General features: G+C 41.4%; 1 protein-coding gene across 4 annotated transcripts in view; it reads left to right on the forward strand.

Annotated features, from left to right (window-relative positions):
• The first annotated feature begins 3,550 nt into the window (after positions 1 to 3,550).
• DPP6 (dipeptidyl peptidase like 6) overlaps positions 3,551 to 14,209 on the forward strand; it is a 1,140,747-nt gene continuing 1,130,088 nt past the window's right edge. The window contains exons 1-2 of one of the 4 annotated variants that reach the window (XM_026447005.2): positions 3,551 to 3,832; positions 4,173 to 4,414. In XM_026447005.2, coding sequence (XP_026302790.1) covers positions 4,355 to 4,414 — 60 coding nt within the window. In that variant the 5' untranslated portion in view covers positions 3,551 to 3,832; positions 4,173 to 4,354. The remainder of the gene's footprint in view (positions 3,833 to 4,172; positions 4,415 to 14,209) is intronic. The other 3 variants (XM_026447006.2, XM_026447007.2, XM_026447008.2) reach the window with 3 other exon arrangements.

Raw genomic sequence — 14,209 nt, forward strand, 5'->3', positions numbered from 1 at the left:
AAGAGTAGTATTGAATTATAACCCAAAATATCATACAAATATTCATAAACCCATGCTTTATAGTTAAATAATAAATAAATGAATGGGTGAGAAGAGACAGGTCTCCCGTGGGGGAGAATGTTAAAAATGTATACATATGTAACAAACCTGCACATTGTGCACATGTACCCTAGAACTTAAAGTATAATAAAAAAAAATGTATGCAAACGCTCTGTCGTCAAGGAGGTGGAGCACAACTCCTCACTCCTTCAGTGTAGGCTGCATGTAGACGCCTCCTTACAAAGAGTACAGTATGCAAATGAGAAAGGATAATAGTAATTTTGCTGTGGAGAAACTCGACAGATACTCCCTCAGACCAGGAAATCCCAACCTTTGCCTGGCTGGATTTAAGAATTGCTTTAGAGCAGCAACTCCTTCGTGCCTCCAGTGCTCTCTTTTTGGAACAGGTGTGCCTACACCTGTTATCTAATGGCTGTCCCACCATTATATGTTGAATACGTGTGAGAAACTACCTTATCTCTTAACTTTTACATGTCTAAACATGGAGGAAAGCTATACACAGGAAGTACCCCTAGGGCACCTCCTTCACACATGAAACTGATTTTGATGATTGAATTCTAGACTTTGAGCTGATGCTGTAATGAAATGACTTTTGGTAATCTTGAAAGAAAGTGAATGTATTTCACGTGGGGAGAAACACAAATCATTGGGGGCCAGAGGGCAGATTGTGGAAGGCTGCTTCTGACAAGGCTTCCAACAATCCCATCCACCTGGCATTCACATTCTTGCAAAAGCTCCTGCACTTGAGTGTGGGATGAACCCGGTGACTTGCATCTAATCAATAGAATAAAACATAAGTGGTGAAATGTCACTTCCAAGATCAGATTATATATGATTGTGATTTCCATCTTGCTTGTACTCTCTGGCTCTCTGGCTCTTCTTGAGCGCTTTTCCTGATGACACTAGCTGGTGACGCCCACATGGCAAGGAAATGAAAGTATCCTCTGACCAGTCACCAACAAAGAACTACAGACCTCACTCTAGAGGTGTTTGAGGAACTGAATTCTGCCAAGAACCACACGAGTGAACTTAGAAGCAGATCCTCCCCTAGTGGAGCCTTCTGATGAGACTGCAGCACCAGATGAAAACTTCATTGCTGTCTAGTGAGATACCCTGATGCAGAGGACAGAGCTAAGCCTTGCCTGAATTCAAGATCCTCAGAAACTCCCAGACAATAAATGTGCTTTGTTTAAAACCTCCCTGTTTTCAAATTAAGGATGGTCCCCAACTTACTGTAGTTTGATTTACATTTTTTTGACTTCATAATGGATTTATCATGCTATAACTCCACTGTTAGTTCAGGAATATCTGGACTTATGATGGGTTTATCATGTTGTAACTCCATTGTAAGTCAAGGAGCATCTCTATTTGCTATGCAATAATAGATACCTAAGGAGTTTAAAAATGGTACTAACATCTTGGAAAATGATTTGGCAGTTTCTAAAAACAAACAACAAACAACCCTGCATCTACCTTAGGACCTAATAATTCCACTTCTACATATCAATACATGATAAATGAAAGCATGAGTTCACAAAAAAACCCTGTACATAAACATTTAAATCAGCTTGATCCACAAATAGTCAAAAATTAGAATTAACACATGTAATCATTTGTAAGCGAATGGATATATTAATAATGGCACATGCATACAATAGAATGTTATTTAACAACAAAAAATGAACTACTGAGACATGCAAAAGCATTATGGACCCATAAACATTGCATTCAGTGACGTTCGTAATGCATATGACTTCATGTATTTGAAATTCTAGAATTTCAAATTTCAAAGCAAAGCTAGTCTATGGTGATAAAATCTAAACAGTTGTTGCTTATGGGGGTAGTTTATCGGGAAGAAGTATCCTTTGGGGGGTGACGGCACTGTTACCTGTCTTAACAGGGGTATGGATTATACAAATATACATAACTGTCAAAACTGATCTGTTCATATTACAATACATTATACCACAATTTTTAAAAATAAAAGCAGATGGTATTAAAAAAAAAAGAAAAGGAAAACATAGTGAAACCCCAAATTCACAATGCAGGAATTTTTAGGAAGAAAACTATTTGTGCCATAGAAGAAAAAATCGCTGCTATTTTACTAAATCATAACTGATTACATCAAAGTCAAACCTATTGTCACATAAGTGACATAAAACCAATTAGACATCAATAGCATCTTTCTTATCTTTTTCTGTGCAAAGTTTTCAAGCTTGATTAATGAAATGTCTTTCCTGACGCGAGGGTGAGTCATCAAGCTTGAGATCATGATGAGCTCCTCTCAGGGCCACTGCTCATGCTGCTCCCTCCAATCCATCTCAAGGGCCCTCTCTTCCACCATAATGGAGCTCACAGTCAAAGTGGGAGAGGGAAAATACACTAGTAATCACAGATAAATGCATGAGTAGTTGTTAGCCAGAAAACTGGAATTGAGTAATAGTGTCTGTAAATCAACGTGAAGTGCTAGCAATTGTTCCAGGCAGTTAGTAGTAACAGCTGATGAACACCCACTACTGTGCGAAGCACCGTCTACACGTTAGTATTTCTGAGCCTCAGCTTCCTCACGTGGAAAGGTGCAGCTATAACACCGACCTTACAGATGTAAGAATATAGGAGAGAAATAAATTGCCCAAGGATGTGCACTAGGAGGCGGCAAAGCCAAGATGCCAACCAACATCTGCATGCACAGCCAAGCTCTGCATCACGCTGATCTCCAAGCTGAGCCTCCATATTCATCTCATGGGTTGCTTTTGAATGTCTTCAGCAGCCAAAAGCAACCAAACACAATTTTACAAAATGGGGATTATTCCAACTTGGAATTGGGAACATTAAAGAAATGACCATGAATATCAGCAAATAGTAGAACTAAAATAAATCTCCCTTTTTAAAATAGACAGTGTAAGGGGATGTACTTCTGTTACCAAACCAGTGCACTGGAGGAAGAAAGTGTAGCTCTGGTCCTCATAAATGAGTCTAACTTCTTCCCTCAATTTATACACGTTCAAACCAAGAATTTGGGATTGTGAAATAGAAGCCAAATTATGTGGCTTGATTACCATTCAGAATATCCAAACTCAACTATCTCTGCCTGGATAAAACTTAACATTTTGTCAAATAATATGGCTGTCTCCTAACGTGCCTTTGGTACCCTGTTCAGACTTGCGATCCTAAAATGTTGCAATGCAGTCTTCATGAAGCAGCTACTCTTTTTTGACTCGTTTTTCTTAGTTCCCTGGGGTCAATTTCCTTTCACCTGTGTCTAAACGCTGACTAATTGGATCATGACTTCACAGGTGCCAAAATAAAAAGAAGAAGGAAACAGAGAAAAAGAAAAAAAAAAAGTATTGGGAAGCTGCAGAGACTTCTATTGCAGAAAGGAATGGATGTACTCTGTTGCCCTCCCCCAAATACGGCCCTGGTCAGGCCAATTGGGCCTCCCACCAGTGGCACCGACTGAGCCTCAGCGTGCAGCGCCCGCCCAGCTGAGAGAGTGCTGGCATCCTTCAGCTGTAGCTTGTACAGCCTGTGCTAACGAGCCCGGGTACCGTCCCAGCTCCTCCTCCGCCCACTCCACGTCTCTCTTTCGCCTGTGCAGTGGTTCCTGGCAAAACCTCTTATGCCCCCTCCCGACCATCCCGGGAAGATTTGGCGGCTGGAGCCCTGCGCAGGAGCTGTAGGCAAGAGTGGGCTCCAGTCCCTCCTTAACCCTGCAGGTTGGGTGGGGTGCCCGAGTCCGCACTGATGACCCCTCCAGCCTGAGCTTTTGAGGGTGAGGGGGCTGTGGAAAGATCCGCGCTGGAGCGGAGCGCGCACCCGTGGGCTCCTTGCAGCGGTGGCTGTGCCCTGGTGGCGCGAGGGCGTGAGTGCGCGCGACTCCCCGGCTTTCGCGGGTTTCCCCACCCCTTGCGCAGGGAAGAGCCTAGTTCTACGTCCCCCTGGCTCTCCGCACACACACCTCCTTGGAGCTCCTTTTGGGTTTGCTCCGGCTTCTGGTCTTGAGCGTCCTGGACTGTTTCCCGTGGAGGCAGCGCTGGGCAGAACGCCCTCGGAGCCGCTGGCGCCGGCCCGGGTTCCCTCCGGGGTCCCAGCAGCTGCTTCTCCTTCTCCAGCTCAGGGCTGCGGATTTTACCGCCCCTGCACAGAAGCCTGCAGCGTGGAGGCTCCCCTCGCACTCGCCCAGACTCGGCTGCAGAAGGAGGACCCACCTCGCGTCTCCTGCGAGGCGCGCACCCTCCACGCGCCTAGGAAGTTTTGAAGGTAGAGAATCTGGGCCCCTCAACTTCCTCTGGACATGAATCAAACCGCAGGAGTCTCCAACAGCGTCAGGTGTCCCCCGGGGAAAGGCCACAAGGTAAGGGACCCGCGACGGAGGGGGCTTGTGCGGGGGCATGGGGCGCAGGTGGAGGCTACAGTTGGCCGGCGAGTGGACACTCCAGTAGGTTTGTGGAGGGAGTGTGAGCAGCCGCCGGTGCCTCTGCATCCCTTGCAGGGGTCCGTGACTGAGGATGGTTGGCGGATCGCTGGGGTTGCGAGAACGTGTGATGTTTCGTAGACCCGCGGCCAGCAGCAGGGCTCTGCCCATGCACCCGCTCCCGCCGGCCACCCTGGGGCTGGAGATCCTACGCTGCTTCGAGGCCGGGCTGGCAGGTGCAGCTGGTTCCCACGATTGCGGGGCTTTCGGAAGAAGAGGTCAGCGGCAGGAGGCAGAGCCCTTCCCCCTTTCACAGTCACACCCCCTGGGCCAGAGCTTGCAGAGGAGCTCTTCCCCGGAAGCGCGCGGGGCTCTCCCTCAGGCGCCGGCGCTGGCTGCTGTCGCGGACACGTGCTTCATTAACTTTAATGAAGCAATGCGTGCCTGGAATTATTTCCAGGAAATTAGTGACGTTCAGAGAAAGGGGAGTGGGCGGCGGCCTAAGGAATTCTGGCAGAACCTCACTAGTAGCCCAGAGTGTGAGGGACTTGGGAAACGTTTACTCCTACGCGCAAAAAAACCCAGATCGCCAGCGAGGTTCGCCTTTTCGCGCGGATCCTGTGGGGCCCGGCCACCCTTGGCCATGCTCAGTACGCCTCACCTATCTGCCGCTCTGCTTAGGTCGTGATTAATTAGCGAGGCAATTCCTTACCTGGGTTACATAGGGAAGCCGCACAGCAATGCATGTAACAATGAACTTTAAAATATTTTCAAATATTTATATTATTTTTTAAACCGAAAAAAGGCGAGCACTGTGGAGCTTAGTCCTTGATATGCAGACAGAATTTGTGCTCCACTCTGTCATCTTATTTTCGACACCTATTTTTGTGTGTACATTTTATGTAAGGGCATATATATGTTTATTAGCTGTTATTAGAAAAATATCCCCATTAATATCTACTTGTTGGGGTTTGGGGCATGTATTAGCCCACAATATCAACTCCAAACACTATTTGTTCAGAGTTGAAGTGAGTAATGATATTGGATTCATTTGATGGATAAAGGAACTGTTGGTCTGTTTGAGTTATGTAAGATGAGGATTTACGGTTGAATCCTTTTATTCAACTGAGTAAGTAATATCAAGCATTTTCTTCTATCAGGTCATGATGAAATATTTGAATCAGCAAGTCATTTCTCTGATCTGTTTTCACCATGATTTGAGTAGTTAGATGTTTCACATTTACATTACTTAGTATCTATAGGACATGTATTTTAATACAGAGTAGTTGATATAAAATTTTTCAATTAAAAATAAAGTTTCACCCATCAGTGATAATGTAGTAGAGACATCTGTGGAGTTCAGAAGATCATTCAGGAATTTCCTGTAAGAATCGTCTTTGGCTCCGGTATTAAAGTGGCTTCTTGGAAGAATTGGACTGTGGGTATTGACACCAATACAACTTTCTGGAAAGTGTTGGAACACACACCAACAATTTAAAAGATACTAGGAAACCTGTTAATCATGAGTTAGGGATCACCTTACATATCTATCAGGTGTCCAACAAATAGTTGCTCCAATGAATCATATTAATTTAATAGTCATCTATCATCCATTTAATAAACATGGTAAACCACTATTAAGTTCCAGTAATATGAGAACGGAGAACCCAAATATGAGCTTAGACATTGCCTTCACTGTCCAACATGCAGTTCTAGTCATACCCTGTCCTTGTTTCTTTAAAATCTTTGATGGCCTAAAGTGAGATGATGGTGAAATCCATTAGCTAGAAGGAAAAGAATATTCAGTTCCTTTTCTCAAAGAAGAACCCACTTAAGTTGTTGTTTGCCTGCAAAGTTTGTAGCTTTGGAGTTTGTCTCATAGGTCACTGAAGTGCAATAACAACATGACAGACTGAAATAATTGGAGGTGATGTGTTCTTGAAAGTTCTGTAGTGGATGAGGGATGAGCTGGTAGCAGGAGTCAACACTGGGAACCAACACTGGATGGACCATGTGATGTTTAGGTCACAGTAATGTCAGTGTAGTAGATGTTTTGGAATAGTTATTTTTCCATTGTATATGCTATTCTTAGAGTTTATCTTGGGAGACTTTGATGGAAGGAAAGGCATTAGCCTCTTAGGAAAATATTCCAGCTGGATTCACTTTTGTTTGGTCTCATTCATTTACTGATTACTGGTACAGCAATTTACATTTGGCAAATTCTTATTTGTTCTTGTGCAGATATTTCTTGAGCAACATTGGTTGTCTCTTTTTGGATGTGTATTCAATGAGTTAGCCTTCTTTTAGATGTGTTATTTATTGCTAGGTTCATTCTTGCCTATTGAACCCCTAGAATTTGGAAAGAAGAGGTCCTTGTTACAGCCTCCTTTCTCCTAAGCATGGGGGCACCTGACCACCTGCTAACAGCTGCTAAGGATCACAGGGTAATCCACCACACTGTTGCCCCGGTAGAGGCAGGAGCCACTGGTCCTGAGAAGAAACCTCCTGAAGTGATAATCCTCTGGAATTGGCTCCTGGAAACTTGAAAGTGGTATTCATTCTTGAGCAAAGAATACAAACTTAAGTTTTAACAGAAGATGTAAACTACAAACATAAGACTGTACAACTTTAGCCTTGGAAGATGGCACTCACCTTCTGAGCAGAAAGTAAGGACACCCAGTTGAATAGTTAACTCCAGCCAAAGTAAAGCCTTTCCTTTCAGCCTCAGGTTTGAAGAGAAAGCAAAGGTTTGGGTTGAGTTTCTTTGCTTAGAGCTTTTCTGGAAGGGAAACTTCTTTGTGTCAGTATGTATTACACTAGGCATCAAGACAAGCATTATCAGTCCTTCAGTCTCTGGAAGCAGCAGACATAGCTGTTCAAAGTTTGGTCTTCGGGATCCTAAGGTACCAGTGTCATTTTGGATAAGTTGCTTAACCTCCTTGCCTAAGTTTTATAGGACCTTCATAGTAAGAGTTGCATGAGGGTTCAACAAACTAATCCATGTGTGGGGCTCACAGCAGGACCTGCCACACAAGATGAAGCATTACTTTACCTTTGAGCACCCAAATCAGGGAGGACAAGGCAACTTCACTTTAAAACCCTTTCCATTTTTTTTGAGACAGAGTCTTGCTCTGTTGCTCAGGCTGGAGTGCAGTGGCATGATCTTGGCTCACTGCACCCTCCACCTCCCAGGTTCAAGCGATTCTCCTGTCTCAGCCTCCCAACCAGCTGGGATTACAGTGCCCACCACCACCACACCCTGGTAATTTTTGTATTTTTAGTAGAGACGGGATTTTGCCACATTGGTCAGGTGGGTCTTGAACACCTGACCTCAAGCAATCCACCCTCCTGGGCCTCCCAAAGTTCTGGGATTACAGGCGTGAGCCACTGCGCCCGGCCAACAGCCTCTTTTTACATGGTCGCCTCTCATAGGCTCTTCAGGAGCAGGTCCCAGAGGGTAGGGGTAGGATGGGACAATCGTTAGAGTATGGGCTTTGGGGTGAGACAAGTGGTAACTGGGTAGAGATCACACAGATAGAGCTGGACATGGCATGGTGCTGTGTGTCTGTGGTCCCGTCTACTCAGGAGGCTAGTGTGGGAAGATCACTGGAGTTGGAATCCAGTCTGGGCAGCACAGAAAGATGCCATCTCTAATCAGTCACCCTCCAACCCCAGAAAAAAAATCACACAGGTAGAAAGTAACAAATGTAGGACCTAATTTAATTTATTTTTACACATCTGGAAAAAGGGAATATGATATATGCATTATCTCATATAATTGTTAAGAGAATCCCCATGAAAGCAAGTGTTTGCATATCGTAAGCATTTATTACTTGACAGAGCTTTACATCAAGCATGGAGATAGGTACTGGAGATAATTCTTTGTATTACTTATAATTTGAGACCCCATTTTATCTAAAATTCTTCAATCTATCTGATGTTGTAATTGTTTATATTTTATATCTGTTTTCTCTTTCCTCTGCTTTCAAGAATATCTCCTTATCTTTGATTTTCTATATTTGGTGACTTGTATGTGACTAGCCATGGATTCCTTCATATTTATCCTGCTAGGAGTTTGCTAAGCATCTTCATTCTTTAAATTATTTCACCATATTTGGGAATTTTGTGCCATTATTTTCAAAAATATTTTTTCCATTTCAGTCTTTCTTGGGATGACAATTGTACATATATTACACAATTTATATCGGCCTACAGATGTATATAGCATTTAAGCTATTTGATAATTAGGATCAATATAACAGATTCCAAAAGCACAGTTTCCAGCTTGTAAGATTCCTTTCCTAGACATTTTTGCCAATGAGTAATCTGGTTCCACCAGGTCCAAAAAAACTGTTAATTCAGAAACACATTTAAGGAGTAATCATCTTGTCTGAGGGTAGAGATCAAAAGTCTCCGCTTTCTATTTATATAGGTGGATATTTAACATTCTATTTTTCATTATTATTCCACCCTTGTCTCCAAAGCCGAAAGGGATGAGTTATTAGCCACTAACCTCAACTGATTCTTTGCATTGAAGAATAGACGCGAAACCTTGACTCTGTGGGTTTCAATCTGAACTCAACTACCAAAATCCCTTCAGGATCAAGGACTCACTTGGTGCCTCTCTGATGAACGTGATGATTAATAATCATAATATCTCCTGTTTACCCATTTGTGTACCTAGAACATGGCAAGAAGTCAATCCTTATTCATCACTTGGCACCATTTTCTCGTGAGGAACATCATATTCTACCAATGAATTAGTAAAATGTTGGTGTTTCTTCTCAAGGTTTTCATCCTTTGAAAAAGCTGATGAAGTCTTTGCATTTTGAAGTTGCTTATGACCCATGAAGAATGTCAGCTTCTATCCACAGGGGCTTACTCACTTTTGCCAGCTCTAGGTATTATACTTTGTGGAAATTTAATAGGCTTCTTACCTTCTACTTCTAGTGCTTATTTTACCACAAGGGCAGGGATAGCAAAGATACAGCCTATGGTCTCAATCTGGCTTGTGTGTCTGTCATTTTCCTTTTAGGACATTAAAAAATGAATTAACTCAAGTCATTTTGACTCAATAGGAATGTATTTTTTGTGAAATATTACTCACGAATCCCACCTGCATTTTTACTTTGATTTCATTCTTAAATGATATATTTTTCTGGATGTAAAATTCTAATCTGACAGAATTTTTATTTCTTTTTCAGCACTTTAAAGATGGCATTCCACTGAGTTCTAGAATGAGTTTTTTCCTGCTGAGAAGTGAAGTCATTTGATTCATAGTTCCCTGTATGTGCTGTATTATTTTTCTTTGTCTGCATTTAAGATTTTTCTTTGGTTTTCAATATTTCAGCATTATGTGCCTAGGCATAATTTTCTTCATATTTATTCCCCTAGTGGTGCAAAGATCACCTCGAATCTTCAAATGCACCGTCTTTGGGAATTTGGTGGCCATTATCTTGTCAAACATTTTTTCGGTCCCATTCTTAATTTGTTGAGACGACAATGATGCATGTTTTATGCAGCTTATATTGCTTTATAGTTCTCTGAGGCTCATCATTTTTCAAAGCTACTTTTCTCTCTCTTTTACAGATTTAATTTCTGTGGCTCCATCTTCACATTTAATGACTCTCTCCTCTGTGTTCTGCATTTTGTGGTTTGTGTATTCAGTGCTTAGCTCCGGATACTGCATTTTCAAATTCTAAAATTTCCACTTAGTTCTTTTTCCATAATATCTATTTTCTGCTTGGATTTTTTTTTAATTCATCGGTAGTATTTTTGTTGTTTAATAAGTGGGTCTCCTCACTTTAAAACCCTTGTAGGATAATTCTAAAATCTGAACCTTCTTAGAATTGGTCTGTGTTGACTGTATTTTCTTCTCAAAAATGGACCACAGTTTAAAATGTCCTTATATATTGAGTGATTTTGAATTTTATCTTGGGCATCATGAATGTTGTGGGAACTCTGCATTCTGTTATGTTTCTCTGATGATTGGTTTTTCATTTTAATGAACACTTAACTTGGATGGCAACTCAAATACAAGTTTTATTATTTTATCTTCTTGTAGCCCCTTCAGCACCTGCATGACTCAGGGGACAACTAGAGATTTGGAGGCTGCCTAGTTTTCTTAATTCTGGAATCCCTTTTCACTTTCCAAGTGAGTCCTCTTCAATACTTTAAATCTTTGTGAAGCTTTCTGGTTGACCTTCACTCAGTCTGTTTTTAATTTTCTCTTCTGTCAGTTCTGTCTCTCCTCTTCTTTCATTTTCCCACTGTTACATTTCCAAAACTCACGTTTTGATAAACTATCTCTTGTTAAATCTGAAGGTGTTCATGCCCTCCCTTTTTTGTCTTCTCATAAAAAACAAAACCTACTTTAATGCTCTCCCTTTGCCAAAATACCTCCTGTCTCCTTTTCTATTCTTTCCTGCCCCTTCTGGTTTAGATCAACAGAACTTCCCCATCCTGGGACATGACATCCTCTTTCCAAACTTTTCCTCAGTCTATCCTTCTTAGGAATTGAGCATGCTCCTCCTCCTTTTCATGGCTTAAAGAATTTCCCTCCTGGATTTTAGCACTGATTCCCTTTCCGTGCTTTTCACTTTCCAAGTGAGTCCTCTATAAGACTTTGAATCTTTGTGAAGCTTTCTTGTTGACCTTTACTCAGTCTCTTTTGTATTTTCTCTTCTCTTCCTGTGGAATGCCCTCCCTCTAAATGATCAGATCAGCCACTGGCTCACAGGCTCTGGGACATGGCAAACTCATACAAGGTTTATGACGTTTTGCCAATTGCTGCCATAACATAATATGGTCCTTTTCCTGCCCCTTTTCTTTTCTCACACACCTGGCTTCAGAACCACTATCTATGGACATGAGAATATCACAGAACCAGAGTCCTGCTAAGAAGGAGATTTTTTTTTTTGTATAACTCATGGTTGCAGGTACCATTCTCCAGCTTGATTTTTGACTTAAATCTCAGCCCCTCCCACCTACTCTGATCCCTACACCTCCCTGTTCCTGAGCCTGTAGTTCTTTCTGAATTCCCAGGTTCCCTCATCCTGACCAGTGGTATCTGCCATTTTCCACATAGTGCCTAGTTCCTCCTATGCTGGAGAATCTTTCATCCCTAATATTAAATATTTTAAATGAGGACCTAACTTTAGAGGTAATTTCATTCAGTCCTCTCATTTCAAAAAACTGAGATCCAACAAAACACAGTTAATGAGAGAGCCAGGGCTCAAAACCCCACTGCCTGATTCTAGGTTTTGGCACATTCCATTATACCAGGCTGCTTTGTGGTTCATCTTCTCCATCTGAGTACATAGTGAAGGACCATGTCTGATAGACACTTAGGTATCATGAAGGTTAGTGAATCAGCCTGAAGGACACTTCACTAATACTTAATATTAGCAAGGGCATGTCTAGTTCATAGCTTTTCTTATCCACCATTGCTCTTCATACTGGAAAGAAAGCTTAGTTGTTTAATTGGTAATTTCTAGAAGAAATAAGAAAAGGTACCTGTATAAATAAAAATAAATAAATTCTTTTTATCACCCAAAACTTAAATCATCCTAAAGTATTTCAGAAAGTTTAATATAATTGATAGAACATAAATTACTTTTATGACTTCCAGGATATTAGTGAAAATCTATTTATGTTACTTTAGCTTTACATTTTATTGATTTTTAAAATTTTAATTGTCCTCATTTTATCAGTAAAGTACATAAAATGAATCTAAGCTCATACATAAGGTTCCAGGAATAGAGGGCAGTAAATGAGTAGTAATTGTTCCTTCTGGTTTTATTTGTTGGATTTTTTTTTTTAAGTCAAAAGCTATACCTCAAATGCAGTATTTCAGTTATCTTACACCTTGTACCTCATGAAGGAAATAGAGTGATTGGAATCTTACAGGACCCTCAAATCTAATATTTTTTATTACAGTCCCAGCAATAGGGATTTAGTCAACAGAGAGGGAGGAAGTTACATAACTCCTTGTGCACATCCTCCCTCATCTTTAGGGCTTCAGAAAGTTTGTGTTATTTTCCTACTACGGAGACATAATGTGTATGTTCTTTCAGTGTCTGTATCTTCCTTTTTATGAAAAGTTCAAGTGCAATATTAAGAGATCATAAGGCATTTAGGCATTATGAGACAATTTAAAATTACATCTGACAAAATGTGCGCACAGCAGAACAAGTTTGTATTTTTCATTTTGTTTTTCATAAACCAAAAAAGCTGACAATTCACTGGGGCCTTGTGGAAGCTTCTTAACTGTGTGACTTCACACGGAAAAGCTCCTCCAGTGGAAGATGGTTCACTGAGGTAGAGTGAAGGAGGGAAACAGGGAATCAATAGACTCACTCTTAGCATTGGTTGAATGGGGCACCTGTTACGTGTCAGGTGGGTGGTCACTGCTCTCTGGGCCTTTGTTCACCTGTGTGAAAGCTGAGGACATTCAACCAGGCTTCAGGATCACATCAAGCTCCAACTGGACAATAGTTCAGCCCTAGAAAGAACGATGGGCCAGGCACGGTGGTTCACACCTGTAATCCCAGCGCTTTGGGAGGCCGAGGTAGGTGGATCATTTGAAGCCACGAGTTCGAGACGAGTCTGGCCAACATGGTGAAACCCCATCTCTACTAAAAGTATAACAATTAGGCCCAATGGTGCATGCCTGTAGTCCCAGCTACTTGGGAGGCTGAGGCAGGAGAATTGCTTGAACCCGGGAGGTGGAGGTTGCAGTGAGCCAAGATTGTGCCACTGTGCTGCACCCTGGGTGACAGAGTGAGACACTGTTTCAAAATATATATATAAAATATAAAGAAGAAAGAAAGAACCAGAGGCAAAGTGGTTGCTATTATTAAGGCATCCCTTGGCATAGGTATCAAAAACAATCCCATAGTAAAACATACTTAATGGAGAACCTAGGCCAGTAGATGTCCTTCAGACTTCAGTGCAAAAATTATGACCTCCAGCAAGTCCTTTAGGGAAAGGGTGCATTATAGTTGCTAGGCTAGTCTTTTCAGGGACTCTTAATTGGTGTTTGTCATATTTAGTAAGTACTAAACTCATTGCATAAACTTATAAATTATTGACGTCAGCTAAGTTAAGAGATGGTGTCTTAAAAGCAGGTCAAAAAAAGATTATTACCTCTTTTGTTCTTGAAAAATATTACAAATACTGGACACCATGTTTAATAAGTACATTGAGGTATAGTTGACTGCGCATATTTAGAATGTACGGTTTAATAAGTATTGACGTGTGCACATGTGCAAACCCGTGAGAACACCACGGTCAAGGCAATGAACATATGTGCCATTCCTAGAAGGTGCCTCATGCTCCCTTGTGATCTGTCTCTCCCTAACAATTCCACTACCTTTTACCATCCCTAAGGAAAATCAATCTATTTTTTTCTGTTACTATATATTACTTTCCATTTTCTAACATTTTAGATAATGGAGTTATTAAAGTAGGTGGTCTTTTATAGTCTGACAACTTGCACTACGTATAATTATGTTGAGATTTCTTCATGTTGCAGCATGGATCAATAGTTATTTATTTGTCGTCGAGTAATACTTGATCGTATGCCTATACCATAGTTTGGGTATCTATTCACATGGGGATGGACATCTGTGTTACTTCAAGTTTGGGGCTATTACCAAAAAAGCTTTTATAAACATTTATGTACAAGTTTTTATATAAACATATGCTTACATTTCACTCAAGTAAAGTAAATAG

This window comes from Piliocolobus tephrosceles, chromosome 8, assembly GCF_002776525.5.
Source record: "Piliocolobus tephrosceles isolate RC106 chromosome 8, ASM277652v3, whole genome shotgun sequence".
Taxonomy (NCBI): domain Eukaryota; kingdom Metazoa; phylum Chordata; class Mammalia; order Primates; family Cercopithecidae; genus Piliocolobus; species Piliocolobus tephrosceles.